Here is a 25037-nt window from a genome sequence, read left to right on the forward strand (position 1 = left end):
TTCTTGCCTGGAGAATCCCCATAGACAGAAGAGCCTGGTGGGATACAGGCCATGAGGTCTCAAAAAGTCAGACATGAGTGAGCAACTAAGCACACACCGCCTTCAGGGGCTTCCCAGGTGGCGCACTGGTAAAGAATCTGCCTGCCAACACAGGAGACACAAAAAATTGAGGTCAACTCGGTTTCAGTCCCTGGGTCAGGAAGATCCCCTGGAGGAGGAAATTGCAACCCACTCCAGTATTCTTGCCTGGAAAATTCCATAAACGGTGGAGCCTGACGAGCTACAGTCCAGGAGGTTGCAAAAAGTCAGACTTGACGGAGCGACTGAACACACACACACACATTGCCTTTAACTTCGACTCACAGTTGAATCTTTCACCAACTGTCTATTTATCCCTCCTTGCTGTAGCCACGTTGATATCCATTCTGTTCCTCCAGCACCAAGCTTATTCCTGCTTGCCTGGCAACTTCTGGTCATTCAAGCCTCAGACCAGAGGCCCTCCCTAAGCTGATCCCTTCCCTAGATCGCCCATTCTCAGCACACAGCCAGGCACTGTCTCCCATCACCCACATTACTCTCCACACAGCACCCAACTCTCTCTGGGTTTATCTGTTGATGGTCAGCTCTTCCCTCCCCTCCCCTACTCTCCCCCTGACTCCCCCACCCCCTCCTCACCCCAGGATACAAGCTTCTCAAAAGCAGGGTCCCACATATCTTGTTTGGCACTTCTGCCATCCTTGCTGTAATTATTTCTCATTTGTCCTTAAATCCGCAGCTCCCGAGCAGTGCCTGGTACAACACAGACCCTCAACAATTATTTGTTTAATACTGAGCTATTGAACCACTCTGGTTATCAGACAAGTGTTATTTCTTTTCACCTTTGTATTTGACTGAATTAGACAAAAGAGCTTTGTAGACTGTTACTTGCTGATTGTGTGTAGATTACTGTTGGTAACATCACCTGACTCTGTAGTTACCAAAACGGAGGGAGTCACCAGATTTGTTCTCATCTTGACCCTGGAAGAAGCTGCTGATGCAGGCCCCCCTGGTGATGGTGGAGGAGAGATGGCCCAGAAGGAGCTACAGTATAGAGCCCAGAAATCTAGCAGTCATTTACTGGGCCTCTACTAGGTACAAACCAGATGCAAAGCACTGAAGCCACAAAGGCAATAAGAAATAGAGATCACCTGACTGGAGAGTTCCCGGGGTAGAGTCCTGGGCCAACTGTCTAGGGGCACAGGGAGGAAGGGCCCGGAAGGAAGCTGTTCTGTGAACCAGGCACTTTCCACTAGATATCTTGTGGCAGTACTATGACACAAGTGTCATTTTCCCCACTCTACCGAGGGGACACCTGAAGCTCAGAGAGGTTAAGCATCTTGCCCAAAGGTTCACAGTTAATAAGAGGCAGAGCCCATGTTCCAACTTGGACCCTGCAGAGCCTCGGCCATCTCTGCTGCATCCCCAAGCTACCCGTGGCCTAGTGCCCCCATAGGGCAAAGCCAGGCACGTCCCCACAGCAGACCACAGAGTTGAGAAAGAAAGGAAGAAGCTCCTTCTCCCAATGACTGTGTCTGCCATGAGAGCAGGCAACTCCCAGGGACCCCACAATTTCTAATCTAGATCACCGCCCACCCTAGGCATTAGAAGAGTCCCTCTCAATCCCCAGTGGGACTCAGGAAATTCCAGCTGGAAATGTCCAGGGATCTGCAGATTCCCCACCTGCTCTGGAATGGCTGTGACCTCAGCCAGTGGGCAGGTGAGCCCAGGGTAGAGACCTAGACCTTGCCCTGCCCAGGGGCTCCAGGTCATATGCTGGACAAGGAAAAGGAAGAAGAAAAGAGAGTTCACGGGTGGCAGGAAAGCATGAACTTAGGCAGCACCCTCCCCTCGTCTCTGCATTGCAGGAAAGGGTGCAAGTACTTTGCATGAGAGTCATTGTGTGTGTATTTTTGTATGTGTGTTGACAAGACTATGCTTGAAGAAATGCTTTAGTGTCCTGGTTGCTTTTTGTTTCTGTTTATTCTATTGAGTATAATATATGTTCAGTAAACTACTCAAATCTAAAATGTACAACTCAATGAATTTTTACCCATGGGGGCTCAGTGGTAAAGAATTTGCCTGCTATGCAAGAGACTCAGGTTCAATCTCTGGGTCAGAGAGATGCCCTGGAAAAGGAACTGGCAACCCTCTCCAGTATTCTTGCCTGTGAAATCCCATGGACAGAGAGCCTGGCAGTTTACAGTCCATGGGGTTGCAAAAAAGTTGGACACAACTTAGCAGCTGAACAACAATATACCCCCATGTAACCAACGCTTCGATCAAGATCCAGTTTTCCAACATTCCAAAAGTCTCCATTGTGCTCCTTCCAATAACCCTCATTATAATCACCATGGATTACCTTTACCTTTTAATCATATATATGAAATAATACTCTTTTTGTCTATAGTTTCTTTTTTTATTATTATTATGTCTTTGAGATTACGCCATGTGTCATTGCATTTTGCACTAGTTTATTCTTGTCTATTGCTGAATTATATTCCATTATATGAATATACCACAATTTACATATCTATTCCACCAGTGATTGACTTTTGGGTATAGTATAAAGACTTCTATACAGGTGTTTTACTGAACAGATGTACTCATTTCTCTTGGCCCTAGTTCTTGGTCATAGAATCACAGAAGAGTCATTTGTTTAGCTTTAGTAAACTCAGCTAAACCTTTTCCCAAAATATTTGTACCAATTTATACTCACAGCAGCATTGTGTGAGATTTCCAACTGCTCCACATTCTCATCACCACTTGTTCTTGTCAGGCTTTTTAATTTTAGCCACTCTGGTGTCTGTGTAGACATGGCTCGTTGTGGTTTGAATTTACATTGGCCTGGAATTCCCCAGTGGCCCAGTGGTTAGAACTCTTCACTTTCACTGCTGAGGGCCTAGGTTCAACTCCTGGTCAGAGAACTAAGATCCCACAAGCCGTGGGGCATGCTAAAAATAAAAATAATAATTTACATTAGGCTGATGAGTGATGATATCAAGCATCTTTTGGCACTTAATTGGCCATGGAAGCATCTCCTTTTGTGAAGTGTTTGTTCAAGTTTCTATAGAATTATATCATCTATAAAAGTAGACAAATGATTGACAGAAACATAAAAGAAAGCAAAATCATCTTAGAAACAGTAAAACACACAATAGCCCAGCAGCCAGTTGCTTCTATAATTGATAACTAGTTGCTACAAATAGTAAACCTGCATTTGAATGCATAACTGATTTTTATATTTTGAACCAATCCTTTAGACATCATGGAGACCTCCAGCTTAGACTTAACAGGGAAACGAGAATGTAGATAAAAGCCCTTCCCTCAGTTCAAAGCCCCAGCTTAAGAGGCTCCCTCACTTAGCTGCTGCTGCTGCTAAGTCACTTCAGTCGTGTCCGACTCTGTGTGACCCCATAGACGGAAGCCCACCAGGCTCCCCCGTCCCTGGGATTCTCCAGGCAAGAACACTGGAGTGGGTTGCCATTTCCTTCTCCAATGTGTGAAAGTAAAAAGTGAAAGTGAAGTCACTGACTATTTTTCCTTCAATTACAGGATCCTGAGATCAATCAACCCCTGAATAGCCTCGGTAAGCTCAGGTCTGGCTTTCCTTTGTCTATCTCGGCCTCAATCAGTTACCAAGTAGATACTAAACCCCTCTTGCAGGACCCTCACCACCACCTCCAAGTGCTAAATGCTACGGGAGACACCCATCCATCATTCAACAAACATTTATTGAGCAAGTGTAATCTCCAGGATTCACTCTATTAATATAAGCAGGAGGCACAGTCTCCGGGGAAATAGGACCAACAAGCCTAAAACCCCAGTGGCAGTGATTCTCTCATTCATCCACTCATTCAGCTCCTCGGCCTCTCATTCCTTCAACAATACCGTGAGAGCCTGCATGGGCCAGGCCCTGGACTGGATGTTGAGCTGCAGCGTAAATACAACAGCTAATGTCCCTGCCCTCATGAAGTTTACAGTTTGACCATGCTGCCGAGGAGCAACCTGAACAAAAGTGCTTTCACTAGTAAAATAGAAAATGGGAGGGACTTCCCTGGCGGTCCAGTGGTTAAATCACCACACTTCCACTGCAGGGGATGCCGGCTTAGTTCCCTGGTCCAGGAACTAAGATCCCACATGCCAAAAAAATTTTTAATTAAATTTTAGTGCAGCCAAAAATTTGTTTAATTAAATTTTAAAAAATAAAAGCAAAAAATAGCATATAAAATGAAAATAGTAGTATTTGCCTGACTTACAGCAGAAAAAAGGAGTTAATAGATAAAGTCTTCCCAAATATAGAGGGATTTTTTTTCCTCTTGTTCCATTTCCTTAAATTATTGATACCTATGCTTGATAGCCTGGATTAGCAAAAAAAAGTGAGCAGAGAACAAATATTAATATGCCAGGTTAATAAGGAAATGACCAAACCCACTTACTTTGACAGCTTATTATTTCAGGGTCATGGGTTAATAAAGATCACAAACAATACAACCTTCAGCAGGTAAAATGATGCCTAGTTTCTACGTTGCAATTTAACCTATCAATATTCCCTGATATCCTCAAAGAATACCAGACATACAAGTGCTCCATCACCTGGGTAAGCCTGGGAACTGCCAAACCAGAAAACAATTAAGGGAGCCTGGGAGGGAGAAATCAGTGCCAAGTGACAATTCTGGGGTTGAGAATGATTACAGGTTTCACAAGGACCAGGGAGTGAACCTGCTCATGTGGATCGGGGGCTGGCGAGGACTCACAGTGGGAATCCATCTGACTGGGAGAGGAAGGCTAAATTACACTGGATTTGAAAGCCCAGAGAAGAGTGTGGTCCAGTTATGGAAGTCGTGGGGAGCCCTTGTGGGTTCCGGAGCAGGGACATGGTAGGATGAAAGCAAAGTATTAGGAAGCTCTATCTAGCAGCAGATGGCTGGACAGGCTGAAGGAAGGAACTGACCTGTGACGCTGTTCATAGGTCAATGGGTTGGTTAACTTTATAAACAGTAAACTTCATAGAAAATAAACCAAGAAAACCCTTCCCTTAATGATGATGTTCTCCATGAGAACATCAGGGAGGCAGAGACACTGGGCCCTGAACAAGGGAACTCATCAAAGAATTCCCAGTAAGTCATTCACTTCTGGGAAAATCAGCCAACCTTGTATCCCCAGAGGTAAGTGCTCAATGAAGAAATTGCACGTGAATGAAGGAACAAAATGTCTCCATGGCCATGGCCACAGGAAAGAGGACAGTTTTGAACACTCACTGCTGGAATTTGAAAAAAAACACCCACTAACATTATTAATAGCCTACTGTGCTGCCAGGTGGCATTAGTGGTTAAGAATCCACCTGCCAATGCAGGAGACATTAAGAGACACAGGTTCAATCCCTGGGTCAAGAAGATCCCCTGGAAGAGGGCATGGCAACCTACTCCAGTGTTCTTGCCTGGAGAATCCCACGGACAGAGGAGCCTGGAGGGCTACAGTCCGTAGGATCACAAAGACTCGGACACGACTGAGCTACTAAGCACACCAGACTGGACAAGCACGTACTGTGCTGGCAGCCCCTGCACACCTGGAGCTTAAAGTCTAGTCAAAAGTTAACCCGGGAAAGAGGATGCGTGCACACGTGCTCAGTCGTGTCCAACTCTTTACAACCCTGTGGACTGTAGCTTGCCAGGCTCCTCTGTCCAGGCAAGAATACTGGAGTGGGTTGCCATGCCCTTCTCCAGGGGATCTTCCCCACTCAGGGATTGAATCCCGTCTCTTAACGTCTTCTGCATTGACAGGCAGGTTCTTAACCACTGGCGCCGCTTGGGAAGCCCAGGAAAGAGGTCACATGATAGTAAAGGGAGAGGGGACGGGCCTCTCCTGGGCAGACGCAGATCAGACTGGACAGGGTAAAACATCCCTGGACAGGCTGTCATGACAGAAGAAAGGTGCCACGGCGGGAGGAGCACTGGGAAAGGTGGACAAGCCTGGGTAAGTGAAAGGAGGTGGGCGTCCACGAGCTGAGGAAGCTGAGCCTAGTCTGCAGGAATAACCCCAGCGCCAAACAAAACTGTCCCCAAAGTTTTCCCGCGGCCAGAGGGTGGGGAGGCTGTAGCCCTTGGCAGGGGCAGCCTCTGAGGGCTGACTGCTCTTTCCTGCCCCCTACAGATGTCACCCCCCTGCGCAAATCCCGCACCCCGCTGGAGACCTTCAAAAAAGTGGGGATCCCAATCATCGCAGCAGTGCTGAGCCTGGCAACCATCGTCGTGGTGGCCATTCTCAGTAAGTCCCAGCCCCCACCCAGCCTCCAACCTCACCCCAGCAAGGGGTGGCTTCCACCCATCCGTCCCCTGCCCTCACCTCCCAGCGCTGCCCACCCTCCCCCCTCCCACCCCAGCAGAGTCGAGGGAAGGTGATGTGCATATAGCTTTGAATCCACCCCTGCTTTGAACGAAGCCTTCCTCTCGGAGTGGAGGGGAGATGAACTCCGCCCCCGTCTATCCCAGATGGATTCTGTCCCAGATGATTCCTTCTGCCGGGAAAGCACAGTTTGCACCAGTTACAAACCTACTCAGGCAATTTGCGCAGCAGCCGCGCCCCCAGGTCTGCAGACTGAGAGCTGAGTGAATTCTGGCAGCTCTGGGCCTGGAGAAGTGGAGCACGTCTGCTCGTGAGGAGGGGGAGAAGGAAGAAGCATTAGGAAAGATGCCCAGGAGGGCAGCGCCTCGCCCCATCTTGAGCTCTGGCTTCACCATGGCTGGAGTCTAAGACCCAGTGTGATCCAAGCAGGCCACTCTGGGGCAAAAGATGAGTGAATCAAGCAAGCCCTGATTCCCAGAGCCTGTCCCTCTCAGCCTCCCCCACACCCCATCCTACGACTGAGCCCTCACCTCCACCCCCCACCATAGCCAAGCAGAGTACTGACCACAGATTTCACCCAGGAAGTAGGGACAAGAGGACCTGACTAAGACTCAAGACACCTGGGATGGGGATCCTGGTGCTGCCCCTTCTTGGTGCTGTGTGACCTTGAGTAAGTCTCCCAACCTCTCTTAACCTCAGTTGCCTTGCCTGTAAAATCTCCTATCTTCATCAGAGGGATATCAGAGAACCAATGAGGTAATGTGTGTAAAGTACTTGGATTAAAAACTAGGCTGTGCAAAAGTGGAGGTCATCACACAGTGTGTAGGGCTGAGGCCAAGGCCATGTGTTTGCTCACCAGGCCAGGATGGCTTTCCAGGAGCCTGAGGCAGCCTCCACCTCATCAGAGGACACTCAGAGCTCATCTGGTCCAACCCCTCAGTCTCAACTTGTGCACTGAGGCAGAGAAGGGGGATGTGGCAGTTGAGGGGCCGGGACAGACAATCAGGCCCCCAACTGAGTAGGTCCATTTCTACCTCGTGGCAGTGGAAATGGAGATCCAAAACATAAACATCACTCATCCTGAGTGCCCCACAGGGACATAAGATGCAGATAAACCCAAACCCTTTAGACCTTGGCTGGCCCGAGAGTGGTGGTGGGCATCAGCAGATTGGTTGTCCTAAGCCTGTTTGGCTCAAACTAATAGTAAGATAAGCTTACCTTCTCCGACCACGTGCCCCACCACAGTGGAGAGAGCAGACAGGGCCAGGACAGGTACTAATACATGATTTAGAGTCAGGCTTTCCTTGTCCCAGAAGGTCCTGAGTGACTTCCAGCCCAGGACCCCCAGGTTCTGCAACTAGAAGCAGTAACCTGAACTTCCCTCCTGGACTGGGCTCCAACAACATTTGGTTCCTGGGGGCTCAACTGGTGACACTGTATCCTGGCTTCCCCCAGGAGGCAGGACTGACCCTTTCCCACCCTGGCTCCTGACCATGAACCAAACCCTGAAAGTCGAGGAAATATCTGACCTGCTCCTTCTCCCTTACTTCTCAAAGCAGGAGCATCAGGACCAAGATGTCACATTTTAAGCTCCTATTTGGAAGGCTGGGAGAAGAAGCAAAGAGCTTTGGAGCTGGATGGACTAATTGAAATCCTGGCTCCACCTAAGTGCATGTGGCTTGGGAAATAAACCCTAACTCTCTAAACTTCCATATCATTGTTTGTAACATCAGTTAATGATAGCACCACCTCCTAAAGTTATTGTCAGGACTCCAGGTGACAATGCCCGGAAAGCTGTTAGCAGCGATTAGCAGGCCCATCATGACACTTGTTTCCATCACTCTGAGGGCCACTCAAGGGTGATGCTAGGCTGCCCAGGGGAGCTTCAGGCCAAAGGAGAGTTCAGTTAGACAGGAAGAGCTGGGAGAGTTTGGAAAAGTATGGAAATACCTGTTTCCTGAGGACTTAAAAACACTAGACTCCTTCCCATCATCCAAGACAGAGAAGGAGCGATAGGCTCTGAAGGCAGGAGGCAGAAGACAAAGCAAGCAAACGCCAACCTCGTAATGGTCTTTCAACCCCAGGTAAAAACACCTCGTCCTAGAACTGCGCTTGATAGCGATGAGACACTTCACAACCACCAGCCCACTAAGCGTTCATTCTCCACAACCCCGTGAAGCCCAGAAAGGGCAAGGGATTGGTCTAAAGTCACCCAGGAGGTGGCAGAGCCAGTGCTCAGGTCTTCAGACTCTGGGCCCAGTGCTGTCTCCTCCGTCCCCAGAGGCCCTGTGCCAATACTTGGGGTTGAGAAGCGAGTGGGGGCTATTTCTGAGTTGCTCCTCACACGTGATCTTGATAGACTCCTCAGCCATCTTTAGGGATGGGGACTGGTGTTATTATCTCTACTTTACAGATGAAAAGACTGAGGACACCAGTAATTAAGTGGCAGAAGTGGGCCTGGAACCCATATCTGCCTGTCTCCAGGCCCAGCAGGTTTTCAGGGAAACAGCCTCTCCTGCCCCTGGGCTGCCTGCCTGACCATTGGCCCTCTCTGCCCTTCCCTGCCCTTGCCTTCCAGTCAAGGTGATTCTGGACAATTACTTCTTCCTCTGTGGGCAGCCCCTCATCTTCATCCCAAGGGAGCAGGTGTGTGATGGCCACCAGGACTGTGCCTCAGGGGAGGATGAGCAGTACTGCGTCAAGAAACTCCCCGACGGACCTCCAGTGGCAGGTGAGTCCAGGGGCCAAGGGGCCAGAGGAGTGGGCAGAGCAGGAAGTTGGCTCAGGTCCTCTTGGTCCACTGCATAGCATCTGCCACCTGACTAGTCAGCTTCCTTCCCTATTGTCAGAGTCTTAAAAACAGGATCAGGTCTTATCCACTGGATCCCTGATACTTAACATATAGCAAACACTCAGTACATTTTGATGAACAAATGTAGACCATAGGGGACAGGAAGTTGTAACTGAGCCTGCCCCATTCCTGCTGCACCTGGATGCTGAATTGAATTACCTTGGGGAGTTCCCTTTTTTCTCTGACACCTGTTATTTCAAGGGGACTACAAAGAGACCATACGGCCACTAGCCAGCTATTGATTCTTCTATTTATTTTGCCTGTGTGTTTAGTTGTTCAATCATGTCTGACTCTTTGCAACCCTATGGACTGTGGTCCACCAGGCTCCTCTGTCCATGGGATTCTCCAGGCAAGAATACTGGAGTGGGTTGCCATTTCCTTCTCCAGGGGATCTTCCCGACCCAGGGATCGAATCCAGTGTCTTGAATTACTGACAGTTTATTTACCGTCTGGGCCACCAGGGGTGGCTATTCATGATAGAAGTGTTTATTGTAACACATTATGGAACAAGACTGAGCTAGGCCCTTCAAAGGATGGTTTTTACATAAAAACCCATGTTCTTCTTTGGATTGGGTTAATCCAGCTTGATCCACCTAGTACTTGGGCTCTGCAAAGAAAAGACAGCCCAGGACACAGGTGATGGGAGCTTTTATAGGGCAAGACTGAGTGACATCCTGTGGATTTTCTCCGTTTTTTTAATCAGAAATCAAATGCCTGTGAGCCTTGCCACCCTACTGCCAATAGCAATTCTCACTCGCCTCCCCATCTCTGACCTTACATGGAAAAAAGAGCAAGCTTCCTCTTTGAGAAGTTTTCCCAGACTAGAGAACTTGTGTGAACCATGGGAAGGAAGGCCTTGTAATACAACCATCAAATACGTATATGCAAATACATCTAAAAAGTGAAAGTCACTCAGTTGTGTCCGATTCTTTGCGACCCCATGGACTATACAGTCCAGTAAATTCTCCAGGCCAGAATACTGGGAAGCCTTTTCCCTTCTCCAGGGGACCTTCCCAACCCAAGGATTGAACACAGGTCTCCCACATTGCAGGCAGATTCTTTACCAGCTGAGCCACAGGGGAAGTCCAAAAGTGAAAGGGGAGCTATTAATAATTATGCCAAGGCAAAAGTCAAAACCAAGATTATTCCCAGGACATCTGGTCACCCTAGCTCCTGTCAGAACGAGACTCAATCAGGCAACGCCAAAAGGAGGAACTCCCCTTGAGGTGGAAAGGTTTGGTGATCTGTGAGGCTCCCCAGTTCCCGGTAGGGTTTGGACCCCGGTTTGGGCTGGACACATGATGAATTCTGTGGGAGATGAGCCAGATGAGCCCCTGCCCTGAGCTAACCTGGGTTCCTTCTTTCCCAGTCCGCCTCTCCAGGGACCGATCCACCCTGCAGGTGCTGAACCCCACCACAAAGAACTGGGCCTCTGCCTGTTTTGACAACTTCACAGAAGCTCTGGCCAAGACCGCCTGTCGGCAGATGGGCTATGACAGGTACCCAGCCCAAGGTCTGGTGGCTGTCACCTCACCCCGTGACCTCTCTCCCTCTCTTTCTTTCTTCCTCTTTTCCCCTTTCCCTCTTTTCTTCCTCCTTCCTCTCTCTTTCCTAAAAATCGTAGGTATCGGAGTCAGACAACTGCTTTTGAAACACTTTCCCTTACAAGCAGCATGAAGTCAAATCTTGTAAGCCTCAGTTTGTTCAAGAGTTAATGGAGAGGTGTGTGGGGGTGGGAGGGTCTTCCCTGGTGGTCCAGTGGCTCAGACTCTGTGCTCCCAATGCAGAGACCCAGGTTTGGTCTCTCGTGGGTGAACTAGATCCTGCATGCCATAATGAAGATTGAAGATCCTGTGTGCCACAGCTAAGACCTGGTGGTTGTTGTTTAGTCACTCAGTCATGTCCGACCCTTTAGTGACCCCCATGGATAGCCCACCAGTCTCTTTTGTCCATGGGATTTCCTAGGCAAGAATACTGGAGTGGGTTGCCATTTCCTCCTCCAGGGGATATTCCCAACTCGGGGATCAAACCCATGTCTCCTGCATTGGCAGGCAGGTTCTTTTACCACTGAGCCACCTTGGAAGCCTACAGTCTAATTAAATTTAAAAAAAGAATTAATGGGATAATTAACGTCATAGGATGGTTATGAGAGAGAGAATATCTGCCCCACCCCTCCCCCCACCCCCATCCCCTCCCCCACACACAGTTCAGGCTCCTTTATAATCCCCTCCTTTCCTTTACTCCTCAACCCTCACTTCTTGGTTTGGCAAGATGCCGTTCCTGCCCCAGAATGCAAAAAAATCTTATTTATTTATTCAAAGTCCTAGTGGTTAAAATTTAGTTTAAATAAACCTGATCTCACTGGGCTTTCATTGGCAATCTCAGCTCTCTCAGCAAATTTCAAAAGCAGTTTTAAATCTTCAGTGGATGAAAAAGTATACAGTTATAAGAAAGGTAATTAACATTGGGTGTTTATATTCATTTGATCTTGGCGAAAACTAAAATGGTAGTTATTATTCTATCTGTTTTACAAGTAGGTTCAAAGAAGGTGAATAACTTGGTCGGATAGTAGCTGGAAGCAAGAGGGCTGGAATGTGTGCCCAAGACCCCCTAATTCCTGGGTGTCAGAAATATATCTGTTTCTAGGCTGGGTAATTCTCTCTTTCGTGGAGATTTCATCTGTAAAGGGAGGAGAGGGGAGACAGTTGATCACTCAGAGCCTAACTGGAAAGGATAGAAAAAGACCCATGCATTCAGCTGCACAGGGGATAATCTCTTCCTGGCAGCCCCAAATTTTAGGATTCTAAGAAACTGGACCCAGAGACTAGATGGAAACGATACATCCTAGGCAGACATCATCCATCAGTCAATCACAGAATCCTCTTCCATCAGACCCTAGAGAAGCCTCAAGCTCATTTTTCAGTAAGTACTCTAGACAGACATCACCGATCCATCAGAACTATATGCGCCTTCTGCTCTGGGATTGTCAGGTTTCCCCTGCTCTCTGCCCTCCACAGTGTGCAACTTGCAGTACAATCCGGAAAGGACACCCTGCCCCCTTCATTTCCAAGGAGAGCTAGGAAGGCAAGCCCTGCCCCTGCATCACCCCTCCCCCAACAGCAACCCCAGCCTGGCCTGCTGGCTGCAGCCCCTCCCCCTCCCTACTGCAGTCCAGCCAACTGCAGTGTCAGCTGTACTAGCATAAGGCTGCAGCTTGATTATGAAACCAGGGTGTCTCCAGGGGTTCTTAAGGTAAAAGGCTCCTAGATTTTCTGTCCTTCTAAGCTCTTTAAGGCAACAAGCCATCTCCCTCTTGGGCGCTGCAAGACCAAAGCTGATCAGAATTATTCACCATGATGTAACTGGTGAATAGAGACTCTAACTCTCCTGGGAATGTCCACTTCCACCATGATCCTTCTTTCTGGATCTCAGATTTCCCTGGTGAAGAGGGCCCTCTTGTCCCAGGACCACAAAACTCTAGTTGGCTCAAGATGGGAAAGACTCTGGGGATCATCTGGTCCACCCATTATTTATAGAGGGGAAAAACTAAGGCTTCAAGAGACCCAGAGAGAAAATGTGATCTGCCAAGGGTCACACATCAAGCTAGTGTCAGAGCCAGGACAAGAACCTCAGGCTTGAGGGGTCTCAGCACAAAACCCAGCACTGCTAGACTCCAGCCTTTCAGGCGCCATGGCTGGGTCATCCAGGTCATGCCAGATTCCTGCGTGGGCATGTGAGAATGTGCCAGTCAGCCAATGTCTTAGGTTGACCCCAACCTGCATATAGAGCTTATGCTAGCATGACTGGTATAAAGGACGGGGAAGGATAGGAGAGATGGAAAAGAGGCACATTCAGTACAGCAACAATCAGAAAGATGAGATTAATCAGGGAAGACTTGCTAGAGGAGGGAAGACTTATACTCAAGGTTTGAAAGAAGACAAACATGGATTAATGGAGAGAAAGAGGGATAATGATCCAAATGAAAGAGATGTTTGTTTGAATGCATTTGAAGCCTGATCTTGGCCTGTCCCACCTCCAAAGGGACCATAAATGTACCCCACTACCAAGTTCAGACCAGATACCTCATTTGGAGAACCAAATGTCTACATCTAGTTCCCTCCAAGATAGGGGTGGGTGCTAACTTGTTTCCTCTGCCTCCTTGTTTCCCTCACTGTTAACCATTAGAAACAGCTGGGACATTTAGAATAAGGACAGAGCTGGGAGTTACAAAAGGGCATCCATAACATTTCTTCAGAGCTCTGGGCTCAGGACCAGTCTTCCCTGCCCAAGAAAGCAAGTCCATGTCAGCACTGTGCTCAGGGCTGAATACTGGATGTCAAGAAAAGTCCCTTGTCATCTAGCAAAGCAGTCACTACCCTCCCTGACCAAGGCTACCTCCACTCCCCTGCCATGCCCCCCCCCCAGCACCCTCTGCTGCCTCCTCTCCTGGGAGTGGGGACTACTCCCACCATCTTGGTCTGAGCTCCTGCCACAGCTCACATCTCTCACTCTCTCCCTTTCCCTCCCAACACGAGCAGCAAACCCACCTTCAGAGCTGTGGACGTCGGCCCAGCCCAAGACCTGGACATTGTCAGAATCACAGAGAACCTGCAGGAGCTTCAGGTGCAAAACTCAAGTGGGTAAGTGAGAGGACCCACAAAGCTCACCCATTCTCGCTGCTGTCGTGGCTACAGCCAGCCCGCCCTGAACAGATGCAGCAAGGGGAACATAAGCCAGACAACAAGAACTCCTGGCCAGGCAGACTGTCCGATATCAAAAGCTAGAGCATCACATTTCTGAACAGTTTTCTGTGTTGACTCTTTGGCTTAATACAAGGGGCAGCCAGACAAAGTGTGCTGTCGACACGCTAGCAGCCTTTCATCAGTCAAATAAGAAAACCAGATTGGTTTCCTGTGGCCTTATGCTCTCTTTGAGCCCCAGAGGCAAGATTCCAAAGGCCACTTTGTCCTTCCTGCCACTCACCCAGGCCAGAGTAGGCCCTCCCCTGCATTTCTAACTCTCCAGAGGAGCAGCTGTATGGCCACTGTCCTGTTCTCATGCCCACCACCCGTTCCAGAGCCCAGCATCTACAGGAACACTGTCACCCCACGGAGAGAATGATGTCTCCTTAGCATGCAGGGAGGTTGCTGAGAGCTGCTTATTCATCAAAGAGTAAATCTTGAAAAGGAGAGGACTAGGAGCAGAATGATTGTTTGTCTGGAGTTTCACTAAAATCCTCTTCTGTTTGAAGAGCCTGCAGTGCCGCAGACACTGGTCCAGCCTCTGCTCTCTTCCATCTCAGGCTGCCAAGAGCCCCAGGGTGGGCTGTGACTCAGGCAGGGCCCAGCACATAGCAGATGTTTATCAGCAGGGGTGTGGAATCCAATTGCATTCAGTCGCACTGAATTGGGTGGAAGTACGGTGTCTATATGGGGCTTCCCTGGTGGCTCAGCTGGTAAAGAATCCACCTGCAATGCAGGAGACCCTGGTTAGATTCCTGGGTCAGGAAAATCCCCTGGAGAAGGGATAGGCTACCCACTCCAGTATTCTTGGGCTTCTCTGGTGGCTCAGACAGTAAAGAATCCACCTGCAATTCAGGAGACTTGTGTTAGATCCCTGGGTTGGGAAGATCCCCTGAAGGAGGGCATGGCAACCCACCTCACTGTTCTTGCCTATAGAATCCCATGGACAGAGGAGGCTGGAGGGCTATAGACCATGGGGTCACAGAGTCAGACACGATTGAACAACTAAGTACAGCACAGCACGGTGTCTATACAGCCCCCACCAGGCAAGGCTTCATATTTCCTGGGTACTGGGAGGGGACTGGAATCAATAGTGCCAGGAGACCCAAGTCCCTGCCTCCCAGCCAAAAGACAAGCAAAATTCACAGGATGCCTGTATCTCCTTTCCAGCCCCTGTCTCTCAGGTTCCCTGGTTTCCCTGCAGTGCCTTGGTGAGTACGCCCCATCTCTGAGGGTTTAGGTTCTGGGCCAGCAATAAGCAGGAAAGAAGACCTTCATCCTCATTCTTAAATCACTCAGACTCCAAGTGCCACTCTATTCTGTCCAGACATTACTCCTTGGACCTTGGGCTTGTGGGTGAACACTGCTTCAAGTAGCTAATGTTAAGAACTCCCTCCCACTGTCCTCCCATATCTCCACAATTGTTGTGGGAAGAGATCTGAAAGAGAGTAGGAAAACCAGAAAGGGCAGGACCAAGCCTCTCCCTGCTCTCACCCCTGGCCAGGGCCCACGTAATCTCATCTGCTCGTTCCGTTGAGCAAAGATTCATGGAACAGTTAGGATGCAGCATCGCTGTCGGATGCTAGCTGGAAGTAGAAGATACCAGACGAGCAAGAGAATTGTCCTCTGTCCTCAGGAGCTAATGGCTGAGCAAAGAGAGAGGGGTGAGGCCACATAGAGGAAGTGCCAAACTTAGCAGTAGTCCTGACTAACATGCTCCAGAGTGAGCTGCATGGGACCGGGAGGGCGGGGGGGACATCAGGAGATCTGGACAGCACCCGTCCCACTGGCTTCCAGTGTGATCTTGGGTAATTCACTTGATCTCTCTGAAGTCCATCTTCCCAAGAAGCCCTTTAGTCCAACAGCCCAACAGAATCCTGGGAAAGCCCCTAGTTCTGAGAGAAGATCAGAAGGAAAAACAAGCTCTGAGGTCCCACTCATCCCACCAGCCTCATGGGAGAACCAAGCTGAGCCTGGCAGATGGCCAGAAAGTGCATCACCCGAGAGGAGGGAGATCATCCTCGCTGCCTTTGCAGTTTAGCAGTGTGTATGCATCCCTGCAGTTTAGCAGTGTGTATGCATCCCTGCAGTTTAGCAGTGTGAATGCATCCCTGCAGTTTAGTAGTGTGTATGCATGGAACAACAGACTGGTTCCAAATCGGGAAAGGAGTAACTCAAGGCTGTATATTGTCACCCTGCTTATTTAACTTATATGCAGAGTACATCATGAAAAACGCTGGGCTGGATGAAGCACAAGCTGGAATCAAGATTGCTAGGAGAAATATCAATAACCTCAGACATGCAGATGACACTACCTTCATGGCAGAAAGCAAAGAGGAACTGAAGAGCCTCTTGATGAAAGTGAAAGAGGGGAGTGAAAAAGCTGGCTTAAAGCTCAACCTTCAAAAAACCAAAATCACGGCATCCAGTCCTATCACTTTGTGGCAAATAGATCGGGAAACAATGGAAACAGTGACAGACTTTATTTTCTTGGGCTCCAAAATCACTGCAGATGGTAACTGCAGCCTTGAAATTGGACGCTTGCTCCTTAGAAGAAAAGCTATGACCAACCTAGACAGCATATTAAAAAGCAGAGACATTACTTTGCCAACAAAGGTCCGTCTAGTCAAGGCTATGGTTTTTCCAGTGGTCATGTATGGATGTGAGAGTTGGACTGTGAAGAAAGCTGAGCACCAAAGAATTGATGCTTTTGAACTGTGTTGTTGGAGAAGACTCTCGAGAGTCCCTTGGACTGCAAGAAGAGCAAACCAGTCCATCCAAAATGAAATCAGTCCTGAATATTCGTTGGAAGGACTGATGCTGAAGGTGAAACTCAACACTCTGGCCACCTGATGTAAAGAACTGACTCATTGGAAAAGACCCTGATGCTGGGAAAGATTGAAGGCAGGAAGAGAAGGGGACAACAGAAGATGAGATGGTGGGATGGCATCACCGACTCGAAGGACATGAGGTTGAGCAAGCTCCGGGAGTTGGTGACGGACAGGGAAGCCTGGCGTGCTGCAGTCCACGGGGTCGCAGAGAGTCGGACATAACTGAGCAAATGAACTGACTGATGCATCCCTGTTAGATGTTAAGACTTTTTACCCATTACCAGGTGATCCCAAGTTACTGATGGGGTCTGAGCACCTGATGTGCTGAGCTAAGCAGCACTGGAGTCAGAAAGATGCTTAAGCCACAGATCCTCCCTAGAGGAGGCTGCAGTCTCGTTGAGAGGACAAGACTGAACTACGACAAGGAAAGCTGGCCAACATCCAGGCAGGCTGTGAAAATGCCAGGAGAGGAAAATCCCCAGGGATCAGGCAACCTGGAGAAAATGCTCAGGCTAAACATCACAGAATGAACCGTAGGCTCTAGGAGGGCAGGGGCCAGGTCTGTCTCTCTGTCTTGGCCAGTGCTCTCTTCCCAGCCGAATGAACAGTGATTTAGATAAACGAGAGGAGACGGCATCTCAGGGACAGGGACTTCCTGGAGCAAAAACAGAAAGACTTTTCAGGGAGCTACCAGCAGATCGATTTGGCTAGACAGCAATTTTATATCAGGAGGCTGCCAGGAGCAGGAGTTTAAACTCTTCCCCAACAGACAGAGAGGGGTGCTAAGGAGCTTTGAGTGAGAGAGTGAGGGATGTGTAGAAAGCAGTGTTTGGAATTAGAAAGTGTTTCACAAGCCCCTTCCAGGGACAAACCCAGAGAGGGTGGTGGCCTTTCCCCCTTAGAACCATCACTGTGGCAGTGACTGCCAGAAGGATTGGAGAAGCTGGGAACAGGGCAGAGAGGTGGAACCGTAGATTTTTTACAAGAGTTCGCAAGTCAGGCATGAGAGCCAGGAGAGTGGGATGTGAAAGAGGGAACAGGATGTCAGATCGGGAAACTCTTTGAGCAGGGGGAAGGGACTTGGAGAAAGGTGAGTTTAGGATGAGAAGATCTATTTCTGGAACTTTCTTCCCACTCTCCAATCCCAAAGCAGCCTGTGGGCGTCTGTTCACTGTTACTCAGTGGGAGCAGCTGGGGACACCCCCCGGGCAGGACTTTCATAATTCTGGGTCCACGTTTAGTTTCAAGGTCATGAATTCCAGCACAATGGACACACCTATATTCACAGCATAAACTCCATCCAAAGCTAAAATAAGGAGCCGGAGATTGGGGGAAAGTCTGGGACACTCGGGTCTCCTGGTGACTAATTCAAAATTGGCCTGGTCCTCTACCCCCACCCCTGTTCCCAGTACTAAGGACCCTGCTCAGGATAGGCTGGGCGCTCTAAGAGGGACAACCCCAGTTCCCAAGAGCCTGACTCCTTCTTTCTTCCTCCTTCCCTCTGAGTCCAGCCTGCGGACAGAGCGTGAAGGCCCCTCGGGTGGTGGGTGGGAAGGAGGCCTCTGTGGAATCTTGGCCTTGGCAGGTCAGCATCCAGTACAACAAACAACACATCTGTGGAGGGAGCATCCTAGACCCACACTGGATCCTCACGGCCGCCCACTGCTTCTGGTAAGGCGCATGCGGGGAGGCCCTGGGGTCAGAGCCGCGGAGGCTAGGTCCTCTGTCTCCAATCTGTTGTCTGATGCCCTCCAGCCCTTCCTTTCCCCCTAAAGACCATGTACCAGGGTGTGGCTGCCTAATGAGACACTGGACATGACATCATTTGTTAGGCCTTGGGGGTCTTAGCAGAGGGTACCAGTCACCAGGCCTGACTTCTTCCCTTTCAGGGGGAAACCAGCAAATACCCAGTGTCCTCATTCTCCCCTACATCACTCACTGCACAAAAGCACTTCCTATCTGCCTCCGAGGACTCCATAGGAGTCTTGAGAAGTCTCTCCCTTTCTGCCAGTCTTTCAAGAAGTGGTTCCAAATCCCAGGTCCATGACATTCATTCATTATATCCAGAAGTTATTTTTTAAAAAAAAGTATTCTGTTACCAGCCAGCAGAGAGAGGCCTGCCCACACCTCTGGAGAAGGACCATTCCGGGTCCTCTTCACCTTCACGCATCCCTCTGTTCATTCATTCGCCATCTATGAGTACCTAGTAGGCACCATGTGCCTTCCTGCAGTAGACGCCATAACTGCCTCCAAGGAGCACACAGTATAGGCCAGTGGTTTTTAACCTTTTTGGAGAATCTGATAAAAGCTATAAACTTTTCCCCTGTGCACTCAGCTGTGTCTGGTGTCAGGAAGAAGATAAGTACAGTAAATTCCCTACATATGAATGTGTTCCATTCCAAGAATATGTTTGTAAGTCCAATTTGTTCATTAACTTCAACAAAGTGAGCCTAGGTACCCAACTTTTACAAATAACGCCAGACACATTAACTAACTTACATGATTGGACATGCAAACACACATTCACATCTTTGAGAGTCTTCAACTTGAAGGTTCATATATAGGAAACTTACTGTATACAATAGAACTGACCACAATGCAAGTACCACACGAGTAACAAGACCAGTAAAATGCACTAGAGGATAGAGTGAATCCCAGAGCTCAGGCACTGGGCATAGCCCATTCCCCAGCCCTCAAGTTATAAGTTTCTTCCAGCAGGTTTCACCAGAGAAAAGAATCAAATCCCTTTTTAGAATCTGACCTGCAGTAGGTGATTCCTCAGATGGCCCCTTCTCCAGCACCCCTGCCTTCACCATCATTACCCTCCAAGGCAGGGACATGCAGCACCCCACTCCCCAGGGCCCCGGAAACCCAGCCTTTGGCAAAACCTCCTCATGCTTGGCTCGGACCTGAACTACACTGTCTCTGCCCCCAGGAAACATCACGATGTGCCCAACTGGAAGGTGAGGGCTGGCTCAGACAGACTGGACAGCTTCCCATCCCTGCCTGTGGCCAAGATCTTCATCCTTGAGCCGAACGCCACACACCCCAGAGAGCACGACATTGCCCTCGTGAAGCTGCAGCTCCCGCTCACATTCTCCGGTGAGAGCTGGCGCCTGGGGACAGAACTCCTGTTCTGCCACTAGCTCTTTCACTAAGTGGCCTTGGGTACATCACTACTCCTCTCAAGATCTCAGTTGGCCCATTGTTTCCGGCAAGTATATCAGCCTATCATCATGAAAGCCATGAGGCCTCCTCGAGCTCTCAGCTGACACCCTACCCCTGCCAGATTCTTCTGACGTCTATTTTCTCTACATAGAGCACACCAAGTGAGAACCACAGATTCATCCAATCTTGGAGTTGTGAGGGACCTAAAAGATCTCCTGGCCCATCCTCCACCCCAACCAATGCCAAAGCCTGCATAATCTCCTTGCCAAAGGGTCATTGGGCCCATTTGCTCTCCTCCAGGGACAGCGACTCATTACTGTTAAGGCAGCCCGTGGCATCTTTGACCAGCTCTGTTTGATGACTCAAGCTTACACTGGGTAGTATTTAGATCAGCATCTCCAACGGTTTGTTCCATAGAACGTGGGTCCCTTGGGTACAAGAGGGTTCCCTTCTTAAATAAGTTTTGGAAAACATTTTTATACCATAGCTCTCTTCCTGGAACACATTAGTATATTAATGACATGAGAGGGTTTTTTTTTAACAATTTGTTTTGTTGTGTTCAATTCACATTTTCTTTATTTAAAATTATTTATTTATTTTTGGCTGTGCTGGGTCTTCATTGCTGCATAGGCTTTTCTCCAGTTGTGGCAAGCAGGGGCTACTCTTCCTTGCGGTGCTCGGGCTTCTCAATACTATGGCTTCTCCTGTTGCAGAGCAAGGGCTCTAGGCACACGGGCTTCAGTAGTTGCAGCACATGGGCTCAGTAGTTTTGTCTCATGGACTTAGTCGCTCTGTGGCATGTGGAATCTTCCCGGATCAGGGACCAAACTCATATCTCCTGCATTAGCAGGTGGACTTTCATTCACTACACCACCAGGGAAGTCCAACACATTTTCTAAACTTATTTGACCACGGAATCTTTTTTTTCCATGCCACTTCTATTAACATCCCATGGAACGTGTGCCATGGAAATGCTGGTGTTAACCCTTACAGAGTGTTTAGCCGCCAGGCTCTCCTGAACTTTGGGTCCCCTCTTCCTCTCTGCTCCTGGTAGGCACAATCAGGCCCATCTGCCTGCCCTTCTCTGATGAGGAGCTCACTCCAGGCACCCCACTCTGGGTCATCGGATGGGGCTTTACAGAAGAGAACGGAGGTAAGTGCCAGGCTCAGCTCCCAAAAGTGATGGGAAGGAGGCCCATCCTTTAGAAAAACCCATCCTGAAGGTCCAAGAACCAAGGTACCAGGAAACCCAGAGAACTGTCCCGGGCTGGGATTTGAAGGCAAGAATGGGAATGCGAGTGTGTTTTCAACCTCCAGGGAAGATGTCTGACATACTGCAGCAGGGATCCGTCCAGGTCATCAATAGCACTCGGTGCAATGCAGAAGATGCGTACCAGGGGGAGGTCACCGAGACAATGATGTGTGCAGGTCTCCCGGAGGGCGGCGTGGACACCTGCCAGGTGCGGCCTCCAAGGATCATGAGGGAATTACAGAGATAGGGGAAGTCCGCTCTGAAGAGATGAAAAAGTTCGGAGGATGAATGCCCCCACATGAAGCCTTGCATATGCTGGGCACTCAGTGTGTGATGAAGGGAGGAAGGGGGAGAGGGAGAAAGATATAAGGATGGATGGATGGACAGACAGATAGATAGAAGCAGAGAGATTTCAAATGTATATTTTACAGTAGATGATGTTTCCCTCTCCACCTGCTCTTACTTCCCACCATTTAAAACAGTATGAGCCCTTAGCAGGCAGGAACCCCAGGTCTGTTTTCTCTACAACTGTCCTCAAGCTGTTGAACTACACTAGAGAAAACCCATCTCGTGCTGGATAAGCCCCAGTGCACTGTCCCCTCACCCCATCCCACTGGCCAGTCCGTGAATATATTCTCACACCCCCACCCAGAGGATCTTCTGAACTATATTCGCTAAAACCCAAACCCTTCTCCCACCCCCATTCTCAGTCATTGAATTCCTTCATTCAAGAGGCATCTCTTAGTCATCTCTTGATGACTTGATATCAGGTAGATGCAGAACTTTGAGGACAGTGTCTTCCCTCAGGGAAGACACAGTAATGGGGGCAGGGTTGAATAACTCCACAGGCAGTTCAGCTATAGAGTTATTGGGTTCTGAGGGGTGAAGCCCCAGAGGCTATAAGAACTAGTAAGAAGAACACTCAAACAAGTGCACTTTTCACTATCTCTCATTTTTTATACAAGAAAATGTCATTTTGTAATTTGCTTGTTCTCTCTCTCTCTCCATCTAATTCTAAGCTCCCTTAGGGCAAGGATCTTTTCTCTTTTCAGTAATTGATCCCAGTTATCTAGAACACTGGCATGAAATAAGCCTTCCTGTAATGGTTCAATAAATCTGGAAACTACTAGGTTAGATGGGCTTCCCAGGTGGCTCAGTTGGAAAAGAATCTGCCAGAAATGCAGGAAGTGAGGGTTCTCTCCCTGGATGGGGAAGATCCCCTGGAGAAGGGAATGACGACCGACTCCAGTATTCTTGCTTGGAGAATCCCACGGACAGAGAAGCCTGGCGCGCTACAGTCCGTATGGTCACATAGAGCCGGACATGACTGAAGCGACTTAGCACGCACTAGGTTAGACAAAGATAACCAGGCTTCCTTACTACAGGACCCCTTAGAGCCCTCACTGTGCTAGTGTGAGTTGTAGATCTCCAAGAAAGGGCTAACAGCACATGCACAACTTGCTTGACCGCAGACAGAACACTTTCGCCCCAAAAGGGAAGGGCATTCCAGGCTGCAGGAACAGCATGAGCGGGGGAAGTGAAGGTGGAACAGCAGAGGGTGCTGGAGAGCAGGGCCCAGATGGGCCAATGCGGTGAGGGGAGGGCGGAGAAGCCCACCTCTCCACCCCAGCCCTGCCCACCCTCCCCAGCAGCCTCTGCTCTGGCCTCTCTCACAGGGTGACAGTGGAGGCCCTCTGATGTATCACTCTGACTGGTGGCAGGTGGTGGGCATCGTGAGCTGGGGCCATGGCTGTGGGGGGCCTACTACCCCGGGAGTATACACTAAGGTCACAGCCTATCTCAACTGGATCTACAATGTCCGCAAGGTAAGCGTGTTTGCCCTCCCTGTTGTACCTTCCCTCCCTTCCTCTCCCTTGTGGGTTCCAAGCCACCCTTAGTGACGTAAAGGCTCTGAGATGCCCCTTTAAATCTCCAACAGTCTTCATTCCCAGCGAGTGACAACCTGGAATTCCACCATTAAGAGCTGAAATTCCTTAGATCAGAGACTCCCACTAAATGCAAATACCTTACTGTATGGAACACACCCAGCTTTACAATTCTCTTGTTCTCTGATCAAATGCAGCTATCAGACACTTTCCAGAGACCAGATTCTGATAAGAAGGAGGATGGAAATATTACTCAGTCATAAAAAGGAATGAATTTGAGTCAGTTGTAGTGAGGTGGATGAACCTAGAGCCTTTTATACAGAGTGAAGTCAATCAGAAAGAGAAAAACAAATATTAGATATTAATGCATATATATGGAATCTAGAAAAAAGTAGTACTGATGAACCTGTTTACAGAAAAGAAATGGAGATATGGAAATAGAGGACAGACTTGTGGACACATTTGGAGAAGGAGAGGGTGGGACAAATTGAGAAAGCAGCATTGACATATATACACTATCGTGTGTAAAACAGATAACTAGCAGGAAGCTGCTATATAACACAGGGAGCTCAGCCGGGGCTCTGTGATGACCTAGGGGGTGGAATGGATGGGGGGAGGGAGGCTCAACAGGGAGGGGATATATATAATTATGACTGATTCCATTAATGTACAGCAGAGACCACCACAATGCTAAAAGCAATTATCCTCCAATTACAAAAAAAAAGGAGGATGGAAAGGCTTATGAGATTTCCTGACCTCTAGAGAGTAGACTCTGATGCTGGGAAAGGTTGGGGGCGGGAGGAGAGGGGGACGACCGAGAATGAGATGGCTAGATGGCATCACCGACTCTGTGGACATGAGTTTGAGTGAACTCCGGGAGTTGGTGATGGACAGGGAGGCCTGGCGTGCTGTGATTCATGGGGTCGCGGAGAGTCGGACACGACTGAGCGACTGAACTGAACTGAGAGAGTAGAGAGAGGAGCAAAGAGCTTCAGAAAAGGGAGATTAATTTTGCATGCCACCATTTTGTCCAGTTTCTAATTACCTAGTTTATTTGTTGGTCTATTTTATTCTAGTCTGACCCATGATGCTCCTGCCCCCTGCAGTGCTGGAAACTGCTTCCCCCTGCCCTGCCCACATGGGAATCCCCCAGAAGTCAGACACAGACCAAGAGCCCCCTTGGGCACACCACTCTGCCTACACTCTCAGCATTTCGAGGTGCAGTAAAGGACCTGCAATCCTGTAAGTCACCCCACAGCTCACAGGCACCCAGGAAGTCAGCAGCTCCAGTTCAGCTGCCCATGATGCTCTCAGCATCCCAAGGAGGGAGCAGCACAGCCCACCGAACAAGCCAGCCTCCAAGGCTAAGGTCTCAGAAGGCATTGCTAAGCCAAGAACTTTCTACTCTATTGAATGGAAACAGATGCTCTTCTAAGAACCCAGATCACCAAGGGCTGGAGTGGAGGGAGGAGAGGGTCTGAGCCAGCCCTCTGCCTCCCCACCCATCCCCAAGCCCACTTGAACAAAAAATTGTTTATAATGGAAAATGTGCTGTCCTGCTCTTGGCTCAAGTACTGTTTCACTGTTGTTTTTATTGTGGCCACTGTTTATTAAACTGCTGCGTGAAGCCTTTGACACAGGCTGACGGGGCTGCTTGAAAAGGGCTGAGCTAAAGACTACCAAACTATGATGTTTATTCCTTGTCCTGGGTAGGAAAAGGTCTATGGGAAATGATTGATTCTCAAAGTAGAAGAAAAGAAGACATGGGTATCAGAGCTGATGGGTGGGGGCACCCCACTCAGGGGGCAACAGTAAACAACCGACTGGGGAGGCCAGGGGTCATTAAGTGTGCTTTCTGCACAGGGGACTTGTCCCACTGCCTTCCTCCCCTTCCTCTCTGCCCTGATATCAGCCACAAGCAGGGAG

At 49.1% G+C, this 25037-nt stretch overlaps 1 protein-coding gene across 1 annotated transcript in view; it reads left to right on the top strand.

Annotated features, from left to right (window-relative positions):
* TMPRSS4 (transmembrane serine protease 4) overlaps positions 1-24743 on the top strand; it is a 39867-nt gene extending 15124 nt beyond the window's left edge. The window contains exons 2-13 of the mRNA XM_055423107.2: positions 3592-3625; positions 6190-6303; positions 8960-9112; positions 10602-10731; positions 13771-13872; positions 15145-15185; positions 18317-18476; positions 19741-19907; positions 21028-21126; positions 21291-21433; positions 22902-23051; positions 24188-24743. Coding sequence (XP_055279082.2) covers positions 3592-3625; positions 6190-6303; positions 8960-9112; positions 10602-10731; positions 13771-13872; positions 15145-15185; positions 18317-18476; positions 19741-19907; positions 21028-21126; positions 21291-21433; positions 22902-23051; positions 24188-24199 — 1305 coding nt within the window. The 3' untranslated portion in view covers positions 24200-24743. The remainder of the gene's footprint in view (positions 1-3591; positions 3626-6189; positions 6304-8959; positions 9113-10601; positions 10732-13770; positions 13873-15144; positions 15186-18316; positions 18477-19740; positions 19908-21027; positions 21127-21290; positions 21434-22901; positions 23052-24187) is intronic.
* The last annotated feature ends 294 nt before the right edge of the window (positions 24744-25037 follow it).

Source organism: Moschus berezovskii, chromosome 14, assembly GCF_049115385.1.
Source record: "Moschus berezovskii isolate FMDL1 chromosome 14, NW_MosBer_1.0, whole genome shotgun sequence".
NCBI classification, from domain to species: Eukaryota; Metazoa; Chordata; class Mammalia; order Artiodactyla; family Moschidae; genus Moschus; species Moschus berezovskii.